At 42.4% G+C, this 23,799-nt stretch overlaps 1 protein-coding gene across 1 annotated transcript in view; it reads right to left on the reverse strand.

The window, feature by feature from the left end:
* The window catches only part of NELL2 (neural EGFL like 2), a 183,327-nt gene that overhangs the window by 24,352 nt on the left and 135,176 nt on the right, over positions 1 to 23,799 (reverse strand). The window contains exon 15 of the mRNA XM_068170293.1: positions 22,585 to 22,680. Within this exon, the coding sequence (XP_068026394.1) occupies positions 22,585 to 22,680 (96 nt within the window). The remainder of the gene's footprint in view (positions 1 to 22,584; positions 22,681 to 23,799) is intronic.

Below are 23,799 nucleotides of genomic sequence, written 5' to 3' on the forward strand. Positions count from 1 at the left end.
CTGACAGCTTGTTTACCTGAAACCATTGCATTGGAACCATGTGCCGCATCATTGTTAACTCGTTTCTCTGTACAGGATTTGGCAGCAAACTAAAGGAACCCAAAATAATTCTGCTTACAACTAACTTTTCATGGCAGGTGGCAGTGGGTTTCAGATGTTCCTCATGCACAGAACTTTATTTTTAATCTCCCACCTAATGCTAATCATTAATTCTAGTGAGACTTGTTCTGTGACAGGACAAGATACGACTGTTACAACTCTATTAAGAAAACAGAAATGGGCTCTGCAGAGCCAAAGCACTGATTTTATGGAAAATTTTCTTGACATTTGGAATAAAGGATTTCTATTTTTACATGGGCATAGCGTGGCTCAGGAAGTGCTGAAAAAGTATCTACAACTGAAATTTCTTATTAGTATAAGAAAAGCAGCCAGAAATAATTTTTCTCTGTCCTGTGGTGAAACATTCTCTGATGAATCATCTTGCAGTTGCTCAGTCAGAGGTGTGAGCTGACAAGAGAAGAAAAACTGATTGAAGTTTTACTTGGCCAGTGGCTATGGTATATCAGTGGGCAATGTGGAACATTAAGGGCATTAATGATATCCTGGTTTGATGCTACACTAGAAAGGCATAAAAAACCCTAAAAATTACTCTGCATAAGGAAGCTACTGAAAGGCTTTATATTTTCCCCTTATGGAAAAACAAAATTAAAATGTTTTAAATACAAGGAAAGGAAGGATCTACATAGCAGCTGATGGCATTTTAAAGTAAACAGATAAAGCATGTTCTGAGTATGCATGTTCTGGTCTTTCTGCAAGTTGTGGCAGTGTGGGGAGAAGGAGAACAATCCAGAAAGTAAAACAGAGTCTCATATGTGTGACAGCCCAGAGCAACTGATCTATCTCAACCTGGCCCTGCTCCAGTTTATGGCAGAACTCCCAGTGACTATCATGGAGGTGGCAATTCCTTTTCCAAATCAAGGGCACCACTGCCCCATTGTCTGCCACCTCCCTGTTATGTGTAGTCACCTTTGGAACAGAAAGCAATATGGTGATAGTTGCTTGAAGTAACCTTCACTCCAGGCTGGAGAAAAGCTACCTAGCTGTACTGTGGCACTCCAGCATCACCAGCTCTGGCTGTACTTCTGCCCTATAGTATTTACATGGCAAAAGATTTCTGATTTAGGATAGGATAGGATAGGATAGGATAGGATAGGATAGGATAGGATAGGATAGGATAGGATAGGATAGGATAGGATAGGCCAGGCCAGGTTGGAAAAGACCTTTTGATATAGAAATAGAATAGAATAGAATAGAATAGAATAGAATAGAATAGAATAGAATAGAATAGAATAGAATAGAATAGACCAGACCAGGTTGGAAGAGACCTTCAAGATCATCGCGTCCAACCTATCATCCAACACCACCTAATCAACTAACCCATGCAACCAAGCACCCCATCAAGTCTCCTCCTGAACACCTCCAGCGATGGTGACTCCACCACCTCCTTGGGCAGCCCATTCCAGTGGGCAATCACTCTCTCTGTGTAAAACTTCCTTCTAACCTCCAGCCTAAACCTCCCCTGGCGCAGCCTGAGACTGTGTCCCCCTTGTTCTGGTTCTGTTTGCCTGGGAGAAGAGACCAACCTCTGCCTGTCTACAACCTCCCTTAAGGTAGTTGTAGACAGCCATAAGGTCACCCCTGAGTCTCTTCTTCTCCAGGCTAAGCAACCCCAGCTCCCTCTTGAAACACCATGGTTGGAGAACACACAGACACGCCTGTGGGACTAGTGGGCCTGCAAAACACCAGAACACAGGGACTCTCTCTACCCTATGTAATTCATGGACACACTCATGGCAATACTTCACATACATCATTGGCACAAAAGAGGACAATTGGTTATTACACAGTTTGGTTGCCTGTGATTTGGCTTTTCCATATTCAGGTTTTGTCTTGCGCACTTTTCTTAAACTGAAATCAGCCCTCCTTATTTCACAGAATCACAACATCACAGAAGTATCAGAGTTGGAAGAGACCCCAAGGATCATCTAGTTACAAACCCCTGCCATGGGCAGGGACACCCTCACTTAGACCAGGTTGCTCAGAGCCCTGGCCTGGCCTTAAAAACATCCAGGGACAGGGCTTCTACCACCTCCCTGGGCAACCTGTTCCACCCTTATGGTGAAGAACTTCTTCCAATCTAATCTAAATCTCCCCTCCTCTAGCTTGGATTCATTCTCCTTAGTCCTGTCACTACCTGACACCCTAAAATGTATCACAGTATAACTAAGGTTGGAAGAGACCTCAAGGATCATCGAGTCCTTCACCAGCTTTCTTGTAGGCCCCCTTCAGAGATTGTTTGTATTACTTGATCTTCAACTGTAAAAAAAAGTGTTGTTTTTTTCCCCTACCTGAAGCCCCACTCTAATGAAGAGGACACAAAGTCAAAAGTATATCAGCTGCTCTTGACATGAAAAACACTTCTCTTTCAAATCACCTTCTTTATATCTCAGAATCACTCATTTCCTGAACTGGGGCAACAGTTTTAGGTATTACTCCCTTTGCTCTTGGGGAGACTGAGAAAACTCTGCTCCCTGGAGAGTAAAATAAGATCATTAGCAAATTATGCACTGGTACAGTAAGAAAAAATGGAAAGCTAGCTGTCTGATGAATATTATTAGAGAATTTCTGTATAATAAGAGCTTTTGAAGACTGAAAGTGGTATAGAATTGCCAATTTGACAGATAGCAATGCTCTTTCATCCAGCAATAGGACCAAGCTTTCTAACATGGCCAAGCTCCACTCAACAAAGAACCATGGTATGGGGGAAGAAAGCAAAGGCGATTCTACCATTTTACACTACTCACTTCAAGATGGAAATATTAATCATCAAATCCTCCTCTCAGAATAGCCTGCTTGCCACAGAGACACAGAACATAACTTAGTTGGAAAAGCTTTTCTTTCATGAACTGCTTTATCCAGGTCAACACAAAACAAAGCTCCAGTAACCCTCTCCTGTCAAGAAGGCAACACCACAGATTGGCAGCTGTGAACACTTTGAATTTAGTTATTTCCATCCTTGAAGTTTTTCTAGGACATGGCACTAAGACTGTGAATTAATTGATACTCCCAGTTGCAAGAATCTGTCCCAGTGCTAATTGGGTTGTTATCACTGGATATAATTATGAAGATTAAGGAGTGGCCAGTAAATTCCACAAAGCTCAGTCAATAGTTAGCCTAAATTTGAGATCTCATTTAAAAGGCAGCAGCCTTTCCAGCCTAATGCTAACTTCCAGAACCACCCACATCCCAGCCCCATATACAGTACTAATGAAACACAAATACTGAAAGAAAAAGAATTTCAGAAGCAGATCACGGAAGAAGTGACAGAATAGAATAGAATAGAATAGAATAGAATAGAATAGAATAGAATAGAATAGAATAGACCAGACCAGGTTGGAAGAGACCTTCAAGATCATCACATCCAACCCACCATCCAACACCACTTAATCAACTAAACCATAGGACCAAGCACCCTATCAAGTCTCCTTCTAAACACCTCCAGTGATGGCAACTCCACCACCCGCCCCGGGCAGCCCATTCCAATGGCCAACCACTCTTTCTGTGAAGAATTTATTTCTAACATCCAGGCTAAACTTCCCCTGGTGCAGCTTGAGACTGTGTCCTCTTCTTCTGGTGCTGGTTGCCTGGGAGAAGAGACCAACCCCTTCCTGGCTACAGCCTCACTTCAGGTAGTTGTAGAGAGCAGTAAGGTCTCCCCTGAGCCTCCTCTTCTCCAGGCTAAGCAATCCCAGCTCCCTCAGCCTCTCCTCATAGGGCTTGTGCTCCAAGCCCCTCACCAACTTTGTTGCCCTTCGCTGGACACGTTCCAGCAAGTCAACATCCTTCCTTAACTAAGGGGCCCAGAACTGGACACAGTACTCAGCAGACTATGAAGTCATTTAAAATTATACATCTTCAATGGCTTTTTTCATGGGTACATGTGAGACAGGCTCTGATACATCTTTATGTATGTCAGTGCATTTTCTAGGATGTTTTGTCTGGCTTAGAAATAATTTTTTAGACTTATGCTCAGTTAACCTCTATAATGAAGATAGTTTCTGGGTTATCTGATTTTGGTACATAAGTATGCAAGGGAAAAAGGGCCTTATTTGGTAGGACAAAATCAAAGTTCACTGTACTGCACAAGCTATCTGCTGTTAAAACACAGTTTTCTGGAGTAGTTTTGAAAAGAGTTTATTCTCTCTACTGCACTTTCCAAAGTCCCATTTCTCACACTTAAGAAAAGTGTTTGTGCTGGGTTTCATGTGACAGCAGGCTTCAAATACGATGATACTTGAGAAAATCCTGCTGTTCAATCAGAGCTTTGATTTGAGATCATATGCAAAAACCAGGTCCCAGTGGAGAAATATAAGAGCCTGGAACTACTTCAATATGCTGGAGCTATCTTGTTAGAGCAAAATATTAGGTTTTGGGATTTCCATCCAACTATGTCCCCATATACCACAGGCATATAAATATCATACAGAGGCATGAAAAAAGAAAAACCAGAAAACCAAGAATACAGAAGATGAGACTGCTGAAGCGATCCAGAAAGTTATCAGTTGTGTCAGAAAACCAAAGCTGCCTGGAAGGTCTTTTAAATCTGTTTTGTAAAGTCTGATCTGCTCCTTTTTCCCTACACTGCTGCTGATTCTCAAAGGAACTTTCTTCCTTAATCTTTCCTTCCTGATTTTATTTACAATCTCACTCTGATTTCTTTAACTTCCAGCAACTCTTGAGTGATATACTATATCATGAGTACTAGGACATGCTTTTCACTGTATGTGTTTTCACACAGAAGTCCCTATTAAACAATAGAATATTCTTGATTTTAACTGTATTTGCATCCCAGCATTTAATTCAGTCACAATTTTAAATCACAACAGAGTTTGTGAGACATAGCAGAGAAAAGTCGCCCACAATTTTATCCTAGCCTAAAACAGTTCTCTGAGTAAAAGTACTCTTTCTTCACATCAGCCTTCAGAGAAGAGTGAAGACCACAGCCTTTCCTCTTCCTGCTCTCCTGGACAATGTATTAGGTTAGTATTGGAAAAAAAATGCAATTTGAACACCTTTGTAGCTGCTGCTTCTCTATCTACACCTCTCAGACCTAGCAGAACTTCTGGTTCACTCACCTTAGAATGACTGTCTGGCTCAAAGGGTAGGAAATTAGAGCTAGGGCTGCAAATACCATGTTAAAAATTGCTTCAACAGGTTGAGTCAGTGATGTAGTTATGTTCTTCACTAAAAATTTCCAGCTGCATGTGAAAATAACTATTGTTGAAGCAGGCCTTTAGAACAACAACCAAAAGAAAAAAATCCTAGCAAGACCATGATTGCATTTTTAAAAGTACCCTGTCCATGGAAAACTAATTTATTTCCATTAATGAAAAGGAAGCAAAATGTGATTGAGGATGTAATATGGAATTATAGTTCATTAATTCTTCAAGTATGTAATTTTCCAGACTCCTGATCTCCCATTGATTTCTGCACACCCCCATAGGTCCTGCTAAATGCCAGCAAAAAGAAATTCAATCATGTTGTTATTTCATGTGTGGCAGTGGCGGCACTCCAAAATTAGATAGAAATGTTATGAAAAGGAATTATCCACTGACTGCTTTGCCATGGAGCCCTGGTAACAATTCCTTGTTGTAAAAAATTGATCCCAGTCCCCCACCAACAACTGAAACCATGACAGTCGCTCATTAAACACACAACATCGTCAAGTGATGTGATATGTGTAACAATTGACGATGGTAACTCTGAACACCTAATTAGCCATCATGAACTAAGTGCATCCATTAATTGTGTTAATAATTTCTTTTTTTTTTCAAAAATACTCTGTGAAAGCAATTGTGTCAATCCCCATTAGAAAGACTAATTAGGTATTTGGTTTCTGTTTCTAGTTGTTGACAAAAATGTGGGTTTGCTATCGCTTTGTCTGTCATTGTTAGTACAGAACCGCATCTGAACTGTAACACATGCCTCTGCCTCCTTGTCAGTCCTATCTTTAAGAATAAAATAGAAATTAGTTTTTTCCAGACAGCAAAATCATTTTTAGGTCTTCAAATAAAACAACAAACCCATTTTAGATACTTTTGACAGTTTGAGAGTTATTTAGCTCCATTTGCACGTTAGAAAGAGGACTAACACGCTAGTGCTTCTCACTAAAGCTTCCAGTTGCTGGGTAAGAATGTCTGAGTCCTAAACAAAAGAGAACTAATTTGTCTGAAGAGAGACGAGCTAGTTTGGAAGCTGTTATCTCTTTTATAATGGGTGGAAGGAATGCTTTACTTTCACAGTGTACTGACCAAAGGTCTTGAGTTTTCCCAAGTGAGGAGTTAAGTGAGTCATAACCATGAGTTATGACTTAGTCATATATGAGCCAACAATGGAACCCAGCACATTCTCAGCTTAGTTTGGGTTCAGATCTGCTCTGGTATGAATTACAGTAAATTTCCAAGCATGTAGTTCAGAGGCCATTTATGACAAACAAGAAAAAAACAAAGCAACTCAAAGGAAGTTTTGGCTAGGAACTGATTTGGCACCCTAATTTGAACTTGGTCTTCTGCCATGTTCTTCTACCCTTTGGTCAGGGTACCACACCTATTATACAATTGCTTATGTTTAAAACTCTCTTAACTACATTTGCTTACCAGAGACCTGTTACTGTGACTCTCAGTCCAGAGATCCATAACTATTAATATACATTGCTGCTCCTGAAGTGCAAAGTCTGGAGAAGAGAAGGCTCCCAGGTGACCTAATTGTGGCCTTCCAGTATCTGAAGGAGGCCTACAGGAAGGCTGGGGAGGGACTTCTCAGGATCTCAGGTAGTGATAAGACTAGGGGGAATGGAATGAAGCTGGAGGTGGGGAGATTCAGGCTGGATGTGAGGAGGAGGTTCTTCACCATGAGAGTGGTGAAACCCTGGAATGGGTTGTCCAGGAGGGTGATTGAGGCCCCATCCCTGGAGGTGTTTAAGACCAGGCTGGACGAGGCTCTGGCCAGCCTGATCTAGTGTGGGTTGTCCCTGCCCATGGCCGGGGGGTTGGAACTAGCTGATCCTTGTGGTCCCTTCCAACCCTGACTGATACTATGATACTAAGTGTAAAATCCTTCAGAGATTGTATGAAATTGCAGAAGCACGGGAAAGGAAAAATAAATAAATAAATAAAAAATTACTATACCTTCTCATGGACTATAAACATATCATGGGCATATATCTGCAGAAACTGCAGACTCCCTTATGTTGACAGCAAGAGGAAGGGCTCCACAGGGACACGGGGCAATGATTGCCAGTGTTACAGATTTTAATTCCACTAATAGTGGAATGGCTCGTAATTCCTAAAAGAGAGTGCTTACAGTGAGTGATGAAGGTCATCCCTATCTCCCTTATATAACAGAAGGAAGTTCTATTATAGTGCTGCCCAGCTGCACTATTCACATTCTATTTATAGTCAACTGTATTTTAAAAGCATAATCAAAATTTTAGTTTTCATGTTTAGGAAAGAGGTTCTTTCCCATAGCAAATAATAGCTAAGTAGTGAGTGCATTTTGATGTTTATAACAACAACAACAAAACAAAACCCAGTCTCTTTGAAGCTCTTTTGTAACACTCTCTAGCCTCTGGTTTCTCTTTTTCCCCTTTTTGTTTTTTTTCACAGTATCACAGTATAACTAAGGTTGGAAGAGACCTCGAGGATCATCGAGTCCAACCTATCAACACAGACCCCATGACTAGACCATGGCACCAAGTGCCACGTCCAATCTCCTCTTGAACACCTCCAGGGACGGTGACTCCACCACCTCCCTGGGCAGCCCGTTCCAATGACGAATGACTCGCTCGGTGAAGAACTTCCTCCTCACCTCAAGTCTAAACCTCCCCTGGCGCAGCTTGAGACTGTGTCTCCTTGTTCTGGTACTGGTTGCCTGGGAGAAGAGACCAACCCCTTCCCGGCCACAACCACCTTTCGGGTAGTTGTAGAGGGCAATGAGGTCACCCCTGAGCCTCCTCTTCTCCAGGCTAAACAATCCCAGCTCCCTCAGCCTCTCCTCATAGGGCTTGTGTTCAAGGCCTCTCCCCAGCCTTGTTGCCCTTCTCTGGACACGTTCAAGTGTTTCAGTGTCCTTAAACTGAGGGGCCCACAACTGGACACAGGACTCAAGGTACGGCCTAACCGATGCAGAGTACAGGGGCACAATGACTTCCCTGCTCCTGCTGGCCACACTATTCCTAATGCAGGCCAGGATGCCATTGGCCCTCTTGGCCACCTGGGCACACTGCTGGCTACTACCTATAGGATTGCAGTGTTGCAACAAAGTAAAGAGAACACAAAGAGAAAAATAAAAGTATTAGTAGATGGCTCTTCAGAAAAGAGAAAAAAAATCTTTTGCTATTAAAACTGACAAGGTCTGAGGGAGGAAAAAATAATATGTGCGCAAGAAACTGTCAGACAAAGAAAATGAAGGGAGAAAGAGGCACACAAGGATGAAACCGCAGAGCATGTTAAGCTACAAAACAGAAAAGGTAAGTAGGGTTCATGCCTAAATCCAGAATGCTCACCAAACTCAACAAGGGCATTTTCTCCTTAATTTCTGTCACAGAATCACAGAATTGTCAGGGTTGAAAGGGACCTCAAAGACCATCCAGTTCCAATCCCCCTGCCATGGGCAGGGACACCTCACACTAGATCAGGCTGCTCAGAGTGCCATCCAGCCTGGCATTAAAAACTTCCAGGGATGGGGCTTCTACCACCTCCTTGGGCAACATGTTCAGTGTCTTACCACCCTCGTGGTGAAGAACTTCCTAACATCCTATCTGAACCTACCCACTTCTATTTTTGCTCCTTTCCCCCAGTCCTATCACTACCTGACACCCTAAAAAGTCCCTCATGAGCTTTCTTGTAGGCCCCCTCCAGATACTGGAAGGTCTCCTTGGAGCCTTCTCTTCTCCAGACGGAACAACCCCAATTCTCTGTCTCCACAGGAGAGGAGCTGTCAAAGATTTCCACTGTGAATAAATACAAGTAAAAACGTAAAGCAAAGTAAATTTAGAATAGAATACATAGAATAAACCAGGTCGAAAGAGACCTTCAAGATCATCGCGTCCAACCCATCAACCAATCCAACCCACCTAAACAACTAACACCAAGCTTCTAAAGTCACCAGTCTTTGTCTCACTGCTGTGTTTTTAAGTTTATTTTTCATATTTGAGGAAAATCCATGTGATAATGAGGATTAGGGTGACCTCCTATGCAGTCACCGCAGCCAAGCAGAAAGCATCTTGTCCACAGAACCTAGGCTTTCCTCCTGGACTGCTGCACATCTCATTTGTTTACCCTTACAAATAACTTCTCAGGTACCCATTTTAGAGTACATCTTTTTAAAAGTCAAAGTATTTTCTTAGATTTTATAAATTACATTTTCCATTCCAAAAAAAACCCCTACCTATGACACAAGCTCCACCATGTCATCTCTCAGCTATGAAAGTATTTAAACAGAGCAGCAAGGGGAGCAGAAATGAGATGAGCTATGCATTAGCTGAACTTTTATGACTGCCTTCTTGTCACTTGCTCAACTTTTCCCATGTGTCTTGATGTCCACATCTGTAAGATAGGGAGAAAATGCTTCCACCAGCTTTTTGGGGTTTTTTTAGATGTAAACAACTGAGTGATTTGGTAAATACCACCCAATGATGCCAAGGAATGGTTTAGGCACAGGAAGACATTATGAAACAGGAACAACAGAAGATGCCAACATATTTTGGAGTGAGGCAAGAGGAGGAGCTGTAGAGGTGGGTGCTGCACACCCTTCTCCCCTGCCTGCATTATTTGGTAGCATAAACAAATCATGGAAGCCATAAGGACATTCCCTGATAGTTACCACTTGCTTTTTTTGTTTCAAGCATAGAATCATAGAATCAGCCTGTTTGGAAGAGCCCTCCAAGATCATCAAGGCCAACTGATCACCCAACCCTAACTAATACATAGAATACATAGAATAAACCAGCTTGGAAGAAACCTTCAAGATCATCGTGTCCAACCCATCAACCAATCCAACCCACCTAAACAACTAACCCATGGCACCAACCACCCCATCAAGTCTCCTCCTGAACACCTCCAATGATGGTGACTCCACCACCTCCCCAGGCAGCCCATTCCAATGGGCAATTACTCTCTTTGTATAGAACTTCCTCCTAACATCCAACCTAAACCTCCCCTGGCGCAGCCTGAGACTGTGTCCTCTTGTTCTGGTACTGGTTGCCTGGGAGAAGAGACCAACCTCTGCCTGGCTACAACCTCCCTTCAGGTAGTTGTAGAGAGCAATAAGGTCACCCCTGAGTCTCCTCCTCTCCAGGCTAAGCAACCCCATCTCCCTCAGTCTCTCCTCATAGGGCTTGTGTTCCAAACCCCTCACCAACTTTGTTGCCCTTCTCTGGATTCGTTCCAGCAAGTCAATCAAGCAAATAGGCCATGGCACTAAGTGCCTCACCCAGTCTTTACTAAAACACTTCCAGGGACATTGAACCCACCACCTCCCTGGGCGGCCCATTCCAATGGGCAATCACTCTTTCTGTGAAGAACTTCTTTCTCAGATCAAGGCTAGACTTCCCCCTGCACGGCTTGAGACTGTGTCCTCTTGTTCTGTTGCTAGTTGCCTGGGAGAAGAGACACCCCACAATGTAAATCATAAACATTACCTGTTGTAAAAATATGTCTCCTATACAGTTGTGCTGCACTCAGAAGATCCTTACTTTTCATGGGTATTTAAAAGATTGGTCAGATATGGCACCACCAAATGTAATTAACTTCATACTATTATACATGTTCAGGGAAAATATTTGGGGAAATGGGAGGAGCAGGAAGCTATTTTGTGCACCAGCACACTGGATTTCAGAATCTCACTTACAAACAGCTTATCTATATCATATTTGCTGTGTTTGCAACCCATCTGCTGGCTGCATATGTCTATTTTTCTGTAGCCTGAATTAGCACTTGGTGCATTGTTAAAATAGAGCACTCCTTGCAGGAAAGGCTCGTTCTCTGGGGCTTAGCTGAACACCTCTCTACTACAGTTTCTGAGACTGCCAATCAATCACGTTCTTTTTCTGCTTTGAACTTCCCTGTAATAGTGAGTATGAAGACTTGCCTATTACTGGCACATATCTGAAGTTTGCCACAATTATTCATTGTAATAACAATGCAAATGGCAATCATTAATTCTTTGCTGGAATTTTATTGGTATTGTGGAATACGCAGTGCTGCTTCTCTTCTCAGCAACCGTCCTTTCTGAATCTAAAATTACTCTTGGTCTGTAAACCTCACATGCTTAGGTTCCCTAAGCTTATTTATAACTAAAATCCCTCAAATCCATTATTTTTTTTTTCCTGAAGAAAGCAAACAAACAAAAAACCCAACCAACCAACCAACACTCTTGCAGAGCACCTTGGAGAAGATTTTCAGCAGCAAATCTGCAGTGGAGTTTCTTGTTCTCTCTGCAAAGGATCTCACTAATTATTTTGGGCTGGGGAGGGGGACAAATAAACATCAGCAGCTCAACATGCTTTATACAAATGAAGGGGAAAATTTTGGAGATGGATGGGGTTGGCATAGCAGGGTTTGGGTAGCAGAGAGGCTATAGAAGTGGCTTCTGTGAGAAAAGCTGCTAGAAGATTCCCGTCTCTGATAAAGGGAATGCCAGCTGGCTCCAAGATAGATTTGCAGCTTGCCAAGGTCAAGCCCAGCAGCAACAGTGGTATCACTTCTGTGATAACATAATTAATAAAGGGGAAAAGAAAACTGCACAACTGCAGCCAAAGAGGGGAGTGAGGATATGCCAGAGAAACAACTCTGCAGACGCCAAGGTCAGTGAAGGAGGAGGAAGAAGAGATTCCCCTGAAACCCGGGGGGGAAATTACAGGGAGGCAGACTGCTCCCCTGCAGCCTATGGAGATTAACAGTATAGCAGATGTTCAGCAGCAGCCCCTGGAGGACCACCAGAGCAGGTGGATGCCCAAAGGCAGCTGTGACACCATGGGAAGCCTCCACTGGAGCAGGTTCCTGGAAGGACATGTGGAGAGAGAGCCTACACTGGAGCAGGTTTGCTGGCAAGACATGTGACCCTATGGGGGACCAACAAGGGAGCCATGCTGGAGCAGTCTGCTCCTGAAGTAATTTATCCCACAGAAAGAATCCATGCTGGAGCAGTTCATGAAGAAGAGCAGCCCATGTGAAGGAGTCACATTGGAGAAGTTTGTGGAGGATTGTCTCCACAATGTGGCAGGGACAAGGAGATGAGCCGGGGAAGAGTGTGAGGAGTCCTTAGAATAGGAAGGAATGGTAGAAATAACATGCAGTGAACTGACTGCAACCATCATTGCTTGTCATCCTGTACTGCTGAGGGGAGGAGAAGGTAAAAACAGGAGTAAAGATGAGCCTGAGCAGGGAGGGATGGAGGGAAGGTATTTTGAGATTTGGGTTTATTTCTCATTATCCTACTCTGATTTGATTGTTAATAAATTAGTTTAATTTTCCCACAGTGAGACTGTATTGCCAGTGTCAGTAATTGCTGAGTGACCTCCCACTCCTTGTTGCAACCCATGAGTTTCTCATTATATTTTCTCTCCCCTGTCCTGCTGAGGAAGAGGAGTGCTAGAGTATCTTTGGTGGGCATCAGGCATCCAGCCAAGGTCAGCCCACCACAGATGTGATGGCAGCCCAGACAGCCCACATTTGTAACCTAATTCCTACCAGATTATTACTTTGACTGTAGTTTACCACTTTCCCAACTAATTAAGATCCTCATCAAATCTAGGTTGTTCCACCCACAGAATGCGATCATTCATGAACATTCATCCTGCTCCTGGGTGAGCTGTTCCCTTCTTCAACCTTCACCTATTTGTTTGAGTGTATTTGATTTAGACAGAAGAGAGAGACATGCCCTTTGCCACCTACAAACCCTGGGAGCAAAGTTACTACTACATCATGCATTCCACATAAAGCTCTCTCTCCTACATCTGCAGGACTTTCACTATTAAAGGTGATGCCAGTCAACAGAGAAGTACAGCCAAGAGAGAGTTAAGACCTTTGCCTCTACTTAGCTCTGCCAGCGTCTGCTGTTGTCTGCCTGCCTATGCTCATAGGAGCCACTGAAGGCCAATTAAAAAAGTGGAGATTGCAGTATTTCCCTCTTTAGTGCTCAGTGTTGCTGAAGATATAATATATCAAATGCTTTGCAGTGACTTTAGACTTAGGCAAAGTCAACATCTTTTTGATGAACTCATTTAAATAGCTTAGAAACACTTGAGACCCTTCTGGGGGCAAAGCTTCTTTTGATATCAGCCCTATCTTGACTTTTTTCAAACCATGGTAGACCTATTACTTCTAAAGGTACTTCTAAAGCATTAGTAAGGTAACTTGTTTTATTTTTATGCATGTTGGATGGGCCAGCTATACACCTAGAATACTAATTATTTGTGGGAGAGCCAGATGATCTATGAATAAAACTATGAACACATTACAAGTTATAGTTCCTTCAACTAGACTCTAACTTAATAGGATTCCTGCTCACCCAAAACCTGACTGCAGAAATCCTTAAAGTGTGAACATTACAATGGCATGCTTCGTGGTCCCTGCTTTCCTTAGGGCTGGTCAGAGATACCAAAACAGTTTTGAACGACAATGTCAAAGAGTCATTTTTGCATCAGCATAAATGGACATTTTAGAATTACTCATTGCAAATTGGTTTTATTGGCCCTTAAAAGAGATAAATGAAAGAAACCGAGTCACAAGCAAAGGCAGCCCATTACAAACACACAGATGTGCATGCCACGTGGACTGTTTCAATCTCTATCGGTATGTAAGGTCCAGTTTTGGCGAAAGCATGAGGAGATCAGTTGGGAAAACAGCTCTTTTTATCAGGTTTGTTTAGAAACCACAACAGATGAGGAGCATGGCAAAATATAATGACAAAATAATCACTGATTTTGAATAAAAGGAAGATAGGTCAAAAAGATAATGCTCTATATTTTCAATAGCTTACCATTGGCTGACTACAGGAGACCATAACTAAGGAAAACAGGCCATCACATTAACAGAACTGCACAGGCCCCTCTGACCAGGTTTTCAGTGATACACATACAGCTTCCAGCTGCTAGGTACACAAAAATTCCCCCTGTTGCCCTATTCAGTTTTGTGCAGCTGAAAATACAAAGGTCAAATTTTGCTTTCCTTCATTTCCTCCCCTGTTTTACCAGATGTATCATACAGACACAGCTCTTGATCAGATCAGAAGTGAGGAGGATGATGACTCCCTAATTTCATGATTTCAAAGCAAGCATATCAACAAATGTGCAACAACAAAAATACAGGAAGCTACTTTGCACACTCTGCTCCAGAGTAGCCAAACAAGATTTTTTCAGAGACTTTCTAGGAATTTCAAATTTGACAGTACAAATCAGGTCTGCATGCCTCAAAGAGTTGCCCCCTATCACTGAGGATATTTCTCCTTACTAATCACCAGTCAGAAGTAGAGACAATGCACTGTGCCCTGAACAGTACCTCAGAAAACTACATTAACTAAACAAAACAATGCTAATATGGGTAAGCAGTAATTAAAACACTTCTTGCCAACAGGATGTAATTAAAACACTTCTTGCCAATAGGATCTTCTAACTTCTAAGTCTCAGTCCTGGGAGTCTCCCTAAAAATGGGAACCTTTATTCTTAGGACAACAGAATCCAAGCAAGCCAGGTGGGCTGTGAAAATCAATGAACTATGGGAGGCATCACTTCTTCTTACAGCTATTGCTCTGGACAGTCCATGCCTGTGCTCCTTCATATTCACTTCACTTTCCTCTTGCTCCCTTCTTTTGTTTCCTCCTTCATTAAAATGCCCAGCAATCCCTTAAGGATTCCAGAGACTAAAATGATTAACCCTAATATTCTTTCTGCTTACAGAGTTTGTATGCTAAATTCACTTATCTCAGCATGCAACTGGCTTCCACTGGTTTGACTAGGAGCTGTTGAAGGGCACTTCTCTTGCTCTAGGTTTGTGCTACAGCTTGCATAATTGTCCCACAAATTGGAGCCTTTTAGTCCCAACCTGACTATCAGTAATCTGAACATTCATTATAAAAATAAAACTGAGCAAATAGCAGATCCCTGAATTGTTGGGAAAGTTTTGAGTGGGACTTTCACAGTTTAGAGAGTTTTCATTAAACTAGGGCCAAGAATTTTTAAGAATTCTGCCAAAAAAAAAGAGTAATTCTGGTTCTTAAAGAATTGGTTCAGTGCTCTCTGGGCTTCAAATGTCGTTTGTGTCACAGCTTTAGCTTCAGAGCCTACCTGGCTGCATGCTGATTGTGGTTATTCTAGCTGAGCACAAGGGATCAAGGGCTTAAATGGAAGCAGCTCTCTTGTGATGCTACAGGTACTAAAATACATAACTTTTGCAAAATTGGCAAAACCAGCAAGCTTTCTGGTTACTTTGAAGAAGCCTTCTATTCCAGTATCAGTAAAATATCTTTGCTAACAACTAGAGTATCAGAATGTAAAGAATTTCACAAGCTGCCTTTGTCACAGGAATAATAACAGTCTTCAATAATCTGAAGCCTGCTATTATCATGGTCAGTGCACATGAACAAATTAATTTGGATTTGCTGAAAAGAGCCAAAGTTGTGCATGTTAATTATTTAGCTTCAATAGAAAGTGGCACCAAACTCCAAACAGATCTGGTCTGTAAAAACTATTTATCCAAACAACTTGTCTGAGTAGCATTTCAGTATCATGTGGCACAAAGTTGCAAAAATTTGACTTAGTGATATCAAATTTTTCCCTTCACTATGAAGTGCTTGCAATACTCTAGGCTATTTTTGTTTGAACTTTCAATAAGAAGGAAAATGAAAGAAAATAAAAGTGACAAAAAATGTACAGAAGAGACAAATAATTCCTTGGATTTGGCTATTTCTGATAAGAGGGGGTTTGGTCTCTTCTCCCAGGCAACCAGCACCAGAACAAGAGGACACAGTCTCAAGCTGCGCCAGGGGAAGTTTAGGCTTGAGGTGAGGAGAAAGCTCTTCACTGGGAGAGTTGTTAGCCATTGGAATGGGCTGCCCGGGGAGGTGATGGAGTCACCATCCCTAGAGGTGTTCAAGAGGGGATTGGACGTGGCACTCGGTGCCGTGGTTTAGTCATGAGGTCTGTGGTGACAGGTTGGACTTGATGATCTTTGAGGTGTCTTCCAACCTTGGTGATTCTGTGATCTCACATCCTGATGCTCATAATTTCTTTCATAAATTCAGCTACACCCTGAGTTAAGCCAACTGTTAGTAACTGTAGAGATAACCTCTCTCTGGAGAGACTTCAGCGGACAGCCACTAAGATGATTAGGAGACTGGAACATCTACCATATGAGAAAAGGCTGAGAGAGCTGGGTGTGTTTATCCTGGTGAACAGGAGGCTGAGGGGGGGTCTCATTAATGCTTATAAATATCTAAAGGTGCTAGTGTGAGAAGGATGGAACCAGAGCCAACTGTTAGTAACTGTAGTACTGTTAGTAACTGTAGGTGAATGGATGCAGAATCTACAAATTAAACTTTTGCTCAATAGCTCCTTTCAAAGGCTACAGCTTTGTGTGCCAGCTTATATTCAGCAGTTTGCCACAGATTGGTTTGTCACAGGTATACATGATTCCCAGGATAGCCAACAAAAGTTCATTATGAGGAAATGCAAGTTACAGCCAATTATCCATTAAAAAAAAAAAGAGAAGCCACATACTTCCAGCCAACATCTTAACAAAACTACATTAAAACACTGCTAGTAGCAAAACTCTGCTATTTGATCTCATGCATATTAAAAGTGGTCCAGGGGAATACTCAAAGCACAAAACAAGTGTGGAACTCAAAAAAAAAGAAGGGGGGGGGGGGGGGGGGAAGCTGACAAGCAGCAAAACATGCAGTAATTGTGTATACATTCACTAGCAGATGTGTGTATAGAGTAGAGAAACAAATCCACCCTGTCATCAAATTAAGGGGGACTTACAGTTGCATCAACCAGATCTAACAGTCATCCTGTGCTGGATTCTCAAATAAAGCACTTTTCACATGCAATTTAAGGCAACATTTAAAAACACCCATTGAAGAATAGATAATTTTGTAGTCAAACAAGACAGGTGTTTTGCAAAATGTTGAACAGGCACAAAGATTTTGAGGTACTCGTAGTCTCAGTGGTCTGCTCTACAGAAGGCAGTGGGTTACTGGGTTAAGTACTACTGTGCCTTGTAAAACTTCAAAAATCTTTGAATATATATACACCCCACTTCCCTAAGCCAATAAATACATCCTCAACATTAACAACACCTCAACCCACATTCATTGGGAAGAGAAATAGGAATTCTCCAGTGTGTCATTTTTATGTCCTATTGCCAACTGAAAATCCCAGCACTGGAGGTTGATGTATCTGCTCATCTCTTTCCTCATTCCACTGATCCATTTCCACAGGGCATCAATCATCATTAATCTAGAAAGCCTCCAACAGATCATTCTAAGGTGTTGCAATAGCTCTGTTAACTGGAAGGCACTCCACAGTGAATGCCTCTTTTCATGGAAACACCTGACGAGCAGTAGTAATTGATTTTCCTTTTCATGTTTCTGTGAGGGACATGGCTCCACTGACACCCCAAAGGCACCCATTCAGAAGGAAAAAATATTATTAAATTCATCACCATGTTTAAGTACACAAGGCTTCCCTTCCCTTTGTAAAAGCTGCATTCAGTTTAGGAATCTGACACAGCCTTTTCCTGGCAGCTGACAGATTGAAAGAGTTACATAAACACAAGCACACTTCTGGCGCTAACCCGCCCGAACTGGGAAAGCCTCTTTGAGTTCAGGGTGAATGGGTTTGCCCTGAAACCACATTTCAATCTCAGAATAAATTTGTCAGAAGACTTCTGACCTCTCCTAGTAGAAGCAGGAGAGGTCTGCTTCCTACTCAGCAGTGCCCTGTCAGTTACTGCCTCTTCTCTTATCTGCTCCAGTGAAAAGCTTAGAGAAGCTGTTAGTCCCATCACATGGAGCAGTATAGCTCCCCAACCAATATGGGCATCAAGGAAATCGGACAAGTTTTTGCTACACAGTACACAGCTTCCTCAAAATGTTAGAGGTATGCTCTGGAAACCAACAATCCCAGCTATTTCAGGTCGGGTTTACTCATGTTCCTTGTAATTGGCCTGTTCTACAACATGAGTCTTGCTCCATAGGCAGGACCTAAGCACAGGCAGTGCTGTTCCTCTCAGAGACACTGATCAAGGGTGCAGGGATGGAGTTTGGAAAGGACATAGAAAATGGTGAGGGTCTCAATACCTTCTTCACTTTGGTCTTTAGAGATTTGCCTTCAGGAGCCTCAGATCACCAAGAACAGTGGGAACATCCAAAGCAATAAAAATTTACCCTTATTGGCAGAGGATCAATGCCTAAATAAACTGGAAAAAGCACAGGTTGATCAAACCTGATGAGATACACCCAGGAGAGCGGAGGGAGTTGGTTGATGTTACTGTGAGGCCAACCCCAATTATCTTTGAAAGGCCATGGTGACTGAGAAAAGCTCCTGAGAACTGAAACAAAGCAAATGTCCATTCTATCTTTGAGAAGGGCAAGATCAGTAGGCCTCACCTTCATCCCTAGGAAGTTGGTGGTATCCTCATGGATATTATTTCCAAACATATTAAGGATAAGAAGGTGATTCGGAATAGTCAGCCTTGATTTATGAGGATGAAATTATGCCTGACCAACCTGATAGCCTTCTAAAATAAGGAGAGCTGTGGATGTTGCTTATCTTGACTTTAGTAAGGCTTTTCAAGCTTTCAGAACATCCTCAGACAAGATAAAATGTGCAAATTAAATAAATGGACAGTGAGGTGGACTGAAAACTTGCTGAATGGCTGGGGTCAGAGGGCTGTGATCTGTAAAACATCCAGTTGGGAAGCTAGCAATGTACATCTGATATTGGTCCAGTACTGTTTAACGTTCTGCAAAATCAGGCAGTGTACCCTCAGCATCTTTGTAGATGATAACAAAATTTGGAGGAGGAGCTGCTACACCAGGTAGTTGTACTGCCATTCAGAGGGATCTCAACAGGCTGAAGAAATGAGCCAACAGGAATGTCATCAAGTTCAGGAGGAAATGCCAACTCAACTCCTACAGCTATTAAGAAACAATTCCAGGCACCAGTGCAGGTTGTGGACCAGCCAGTAGGAAAGCAGCTTTGCAGAAAAGGATTTGGAGGTCCTGGTGGATGCCAAGTTGAACATGAGCCAGCAATGTGCCCTTGCAGCAAAGAAGGTCAACAGCCTCCTGGCTGCATTAGGAAGAGCATTGTCAGCAGCTCAAGGGACGTGATCCTTTTGCTTTATTTCATGCTGTTGAGATCACATCTTGGGTTCTGGGTACAGTGCTGGACTCCCCAGTACAAGAGAGACATGGAGCAAACTGTGAGAGTCTAATAAGTTTGTCTCTCTCTATGTGAGTCAACAAAGATAAAGTGATAGCAGAGCCACTGGAAAGAAGGTGGAAAGAATCCTGTCCACCAATCCTGGATGCAAATCTGTTTGTGATTGCATCGTGATAACACGGGACTACAACAATGGACCCAAGGACCCAGCCATCACACCTTTAGGGCAAGATAATCTCCACCCATCAAGTTCCCTGGGCAGGGTGATACAATGGGTTTTACCACCTGTTTCCTGAGCCTTGTCTGGATGGAGATGGGGTAGATGGAGATTTCCCCCCCCTCCAGCCAGGATCTTGCCCAAACACACAGCAATACACAGAACCTAAGGATTATTTCCTGCCACTGGAATTCCTGAGGACAATATTTGAATACATACCTAAGGACTAAAAACTGTATAAAAGACTGGAGCAACTACTGGTTTGTAGAGAGAAACAGAGGAGAAAAACAGAGGAGAAAAACGGAGATGAAGGAAAACACAGGAGATGGGCCAGGCCACTGAGAAGAGAAAGCCAGGACAATGCTGGTCTGGAGAAAAGAAGCTGCCCGGAGGACCACAGCTCCAGCCAAATCCTCAGCACCCTTTCTCTACAGACCCAGGCTGCCCAGAGGAGCCTCAGCACCGTTCCTGTACCAACCCAACATCTCCCCAGAGGACCACAGCTGTTCTCCAGCAAAAGCCTCAACACCGTTTCTCTACAAACCCAACTTCTCCTGCAGCACCTTTCCCCCACAGACTTTAACTGTCTTGGGGGGGATGAGGGGTGTGGTAATATAATCCCTTTCCTCTTCTCTCTCTCCCTCTCTCTTTTCTCCCTCTCCCCTTCTTGTTTATGTAATAAATAGTCTAGCTGTTGATACTTTGGCCTCGTTTGTGCCTCTAATTTCACAACACAAGAATACTTAAAAGAATTGTGTCTCTGGACCGAGACATCTAATGTCTCTGGACCTTGACACAAACCCAGCACAGTACTGTGAAAATTAAATTATTTGTAGTATAAATGTCCTGAATAATTTTAAGCCTTATCAGAAGTACATTCAGGAAATTGTTACATTCACTTGGCACCATTTTTCCAGCTTTTTCATTCTTTATTGACAGGGTAGCTCTTTCATTTGCCACTCTGATGGTACTTCAGACTGCATGTTTCAAAGCCATGTACAGGTAGATTACAACCCTACTCTTGCACATTAATACCCAATGAGATGACCAGACCTGTAACTCTGTGACTGATCTCTAGCATTACTTATTTCAAAAGAAAGAAAAAATATGATGTCCATCGAAGGTCTGCTAGGACAGAGAGGCTTCTCCTAGCAAAACTGACCTACAAAACTAGTTAGGGGCTGGCAAACTAGCTCCAAATCACATCAGTGTCACTAGCTACAAGGTATCATTACTATACTGAACTTATGCTAAATAGGGAGATTTGATATTAAGAAACAAATTAGATTTGGTCCCAGACTATGCCTGCCCTCCTCCTGAAGGGCAGGAAGGAGAGGCAGTATGGCCAGCAGTCCAGCTGCTTTTGAAGGACATTTGGGGCTGAATGCACTTAACCTAAATTAGCTTAAGGTTCCTGAACTTTCTGAATTGGGAATGGAGTGTTCCTGGGCTCTCCTTTAAAGAAGGGATCAGAGACAGGACTTCCAGGGGCAATTCAGAAAGATAGCGGCTACTAATATTGACTACACAAGGAGACTAAAACATGTTTCTAGTATAAAGCTAGGAAAGATTATCATGGGCCTTGAAACTCTATATGCTATATTTAGTTGATAGCAGCAGAATATTGCAAGGAGTGCACAAGACAAATATTACTAAAACAAGGCAACTTTTAATATTTGAGCATTATCCTAGCACCTCATTTGTTCCAAGCAAAACCTCAATGGGGTTACATTGAAGAGACCTTGTTATCCTGTACCACAGCATTTGCAGTCTGAGAAACAGTGAGAAATACTTGAAAACTTGCTCTTTTGCTGTTTTTCTAGATATAGATGAATGCTCAGGATACTGTTTTCCACACACCATCCCTCTTGTGCAGTGTGGTAATGTTCAAACACAGAAAAAATGAAACCAATCATGTTTTGCGCCTCTCAAATGGACCAGAGAATACAGAACTCAGACTGCTCTGTGTTTGTCATTAAAGTGGCTATGTTTACAAGTCATATGAAAGCAGTACTTGCTCAAATGACCTCCTTTCCTCTGTTTGGAAGATTTATTGAAGGCAATATAGAAAAGCAACAATAGTCAATCATAGGTGGCAGACTGCCCTTTTATTAGCCATACTGAAGCCAATTAATCTAAGCGAGCTTTCTCCACTTACCTCCTGGAGGCATGTGTGGTCAGAATGCATTTTAAAATCCTGCAGCAATAAATAAAGGTGCTATAACTATTCAGTTGAACTTTGAGAAATTATTTACAAGCACACTTGAGGTGCTAAATATTAACATTCCACATACTCTGCTGGGCAATATAATTTTACTAGATTCAAGACCTTAGAACTAAAATTCTAAATCAAGGCTTTGTGGAAGTGCCGTCCTCAGGGGTAGCAGGAAGATAAAGCAATAGCTGCAAAAGGTGGTGAAAGCAGTAGGAACACTGAAACTTGTCTTAACACTGATTAAAGAAAGCTGAGTTAATCAGAAGTCTTCAGATAAAGTTGCATGGGAAGGTGGGCTACTGAACTAATCACACATTTACAGCACAGAATTAATCAATTACTTGAATTTATTTCTCGATGTCAGATTTTCTGCAATTTGTAAGAGATACCAGAGGCCATTTGAGATGAAAAGCAAGTCCATAATAATCCTATTAATTATAAGGCACCAAAAACCCAAGATGTCTTAATTCATGTTCCCATTTTTGCAGTCACCATGGTTCTAATTAGAAGCGCTGTAATATATTCTCTTGGGAGACACATAAGAAAAGTGAGTAACGTTTTGGTTTCTCTTTCAGGGCACACACTTTCTTAGATTACCTCATACATCCTCTTTGGATTATCTTCATCATAAATTCAGTTATATCTTACCAGTTTCACAGCTGGGCCCAGTGAAGCCTTGTGGGCAGGCACAGACATTGGAAGCAATACAGGCTCCTCCGTTCCTACACCCGTCTTTGCAAAAGGCTGCAAAATGCAAAATCACAGCGTGTGGGTAACAGAATTACACTCAGCAGCCACGCAGGTTGCTGGCAGGCTGACACAAAATGCGGACCCTGTGGCACTGAATGCAGAGACTGCCTTCACCTAAGGATAGAGGTCACAAAGAGATGGTTTATGGCCCCCCAGTCTCACTGGCCAGATGGGCTGACAAGCTACAGAAGGAGATAAGAGTAAATCATCTGAAGACAACAGTTCACATGTGCTCCTTCTCATGCATTTGGAAGCAGCAAAAGGCAGCATCTTCCCTAGGAACAGACTCTCTTCCTAGGGCAATGCTGGTCTTCTCTGTTGGCCAAATAAAGCCCTGGTCATAACATGCACAGCTAAATTGCCTGACTACCTCATTCCTTAATTAAGCACTTAGATTGAAACAACAGAAAGAGTAATTTTGTCTCAAGAGATTGTAAAGAACTTTAAAACTTTTACTATTTACAGTTTGAAGTTGGTCTTTGGATTTGTTCTTTGTCACGTTATAATCTGAGAGGGCATGCTTTGATATTTTGCTGCAGCATTCTCAGATAAGAATTGTGATTATGTGTATGCTTTAGAGCCACAGAATCACAGAATGGTAGGGGCTGAAAGGGATCTCTGAAGATCATCTAGTCAAACGTTCCTGTTAGATCAGGATCAGCCAGAGTAAATCACATAGGAACACATCCAGGTGAGATTTGAATGGAAACTCCACAACCTCTCTTGTCAGCCTGCTCCAGTGCTCTGCTGCCCTCAAAGTGAAGGATTATTTATTTATTAACAAGAAACCTCTTGTGTTCCAGTTTGTGTCCATTGCTCCTTGTACTGTCACTGGACACCACTGAGAATAGTCTGGTTCCATCCTTCTCACACTAGCACCTTTAGATATTTATAAGCATTAATGAGACCCCCCCTCAGCCTCCTGTTCACCAGGATAAACACACCCAGCTCTCTCAGCCTTTTCTCATATGGTAGATGTTCCAGTCTCCTAATCATCTTAGTGGCTCTCCACTGAAGTCTCTCCAGAAATTACTTGAATTGGGGAGCCCAGAACTGGATGCAGTATTCCAGATGAAGCCTCACCAGGGCCGAGGAGGACACAGAAATGCAGTC

This window comes from Melanerpes formicivorus, unplaced genomic scaffold (assembly GCF_026170545.1).
Source record: "Melanerpes formicivorus ecotype bairdi unplaced genomic scaffold, bMelFor1.0.p_v2 SCAF_3, whole genome shotgun sequence".
Classification (NCBI taxonomy): Eukaryota; Metazoa; Chordata; class Aves; order Piciformes; family Picidae; genus Melanerpes; species Melanerpes formicivorus.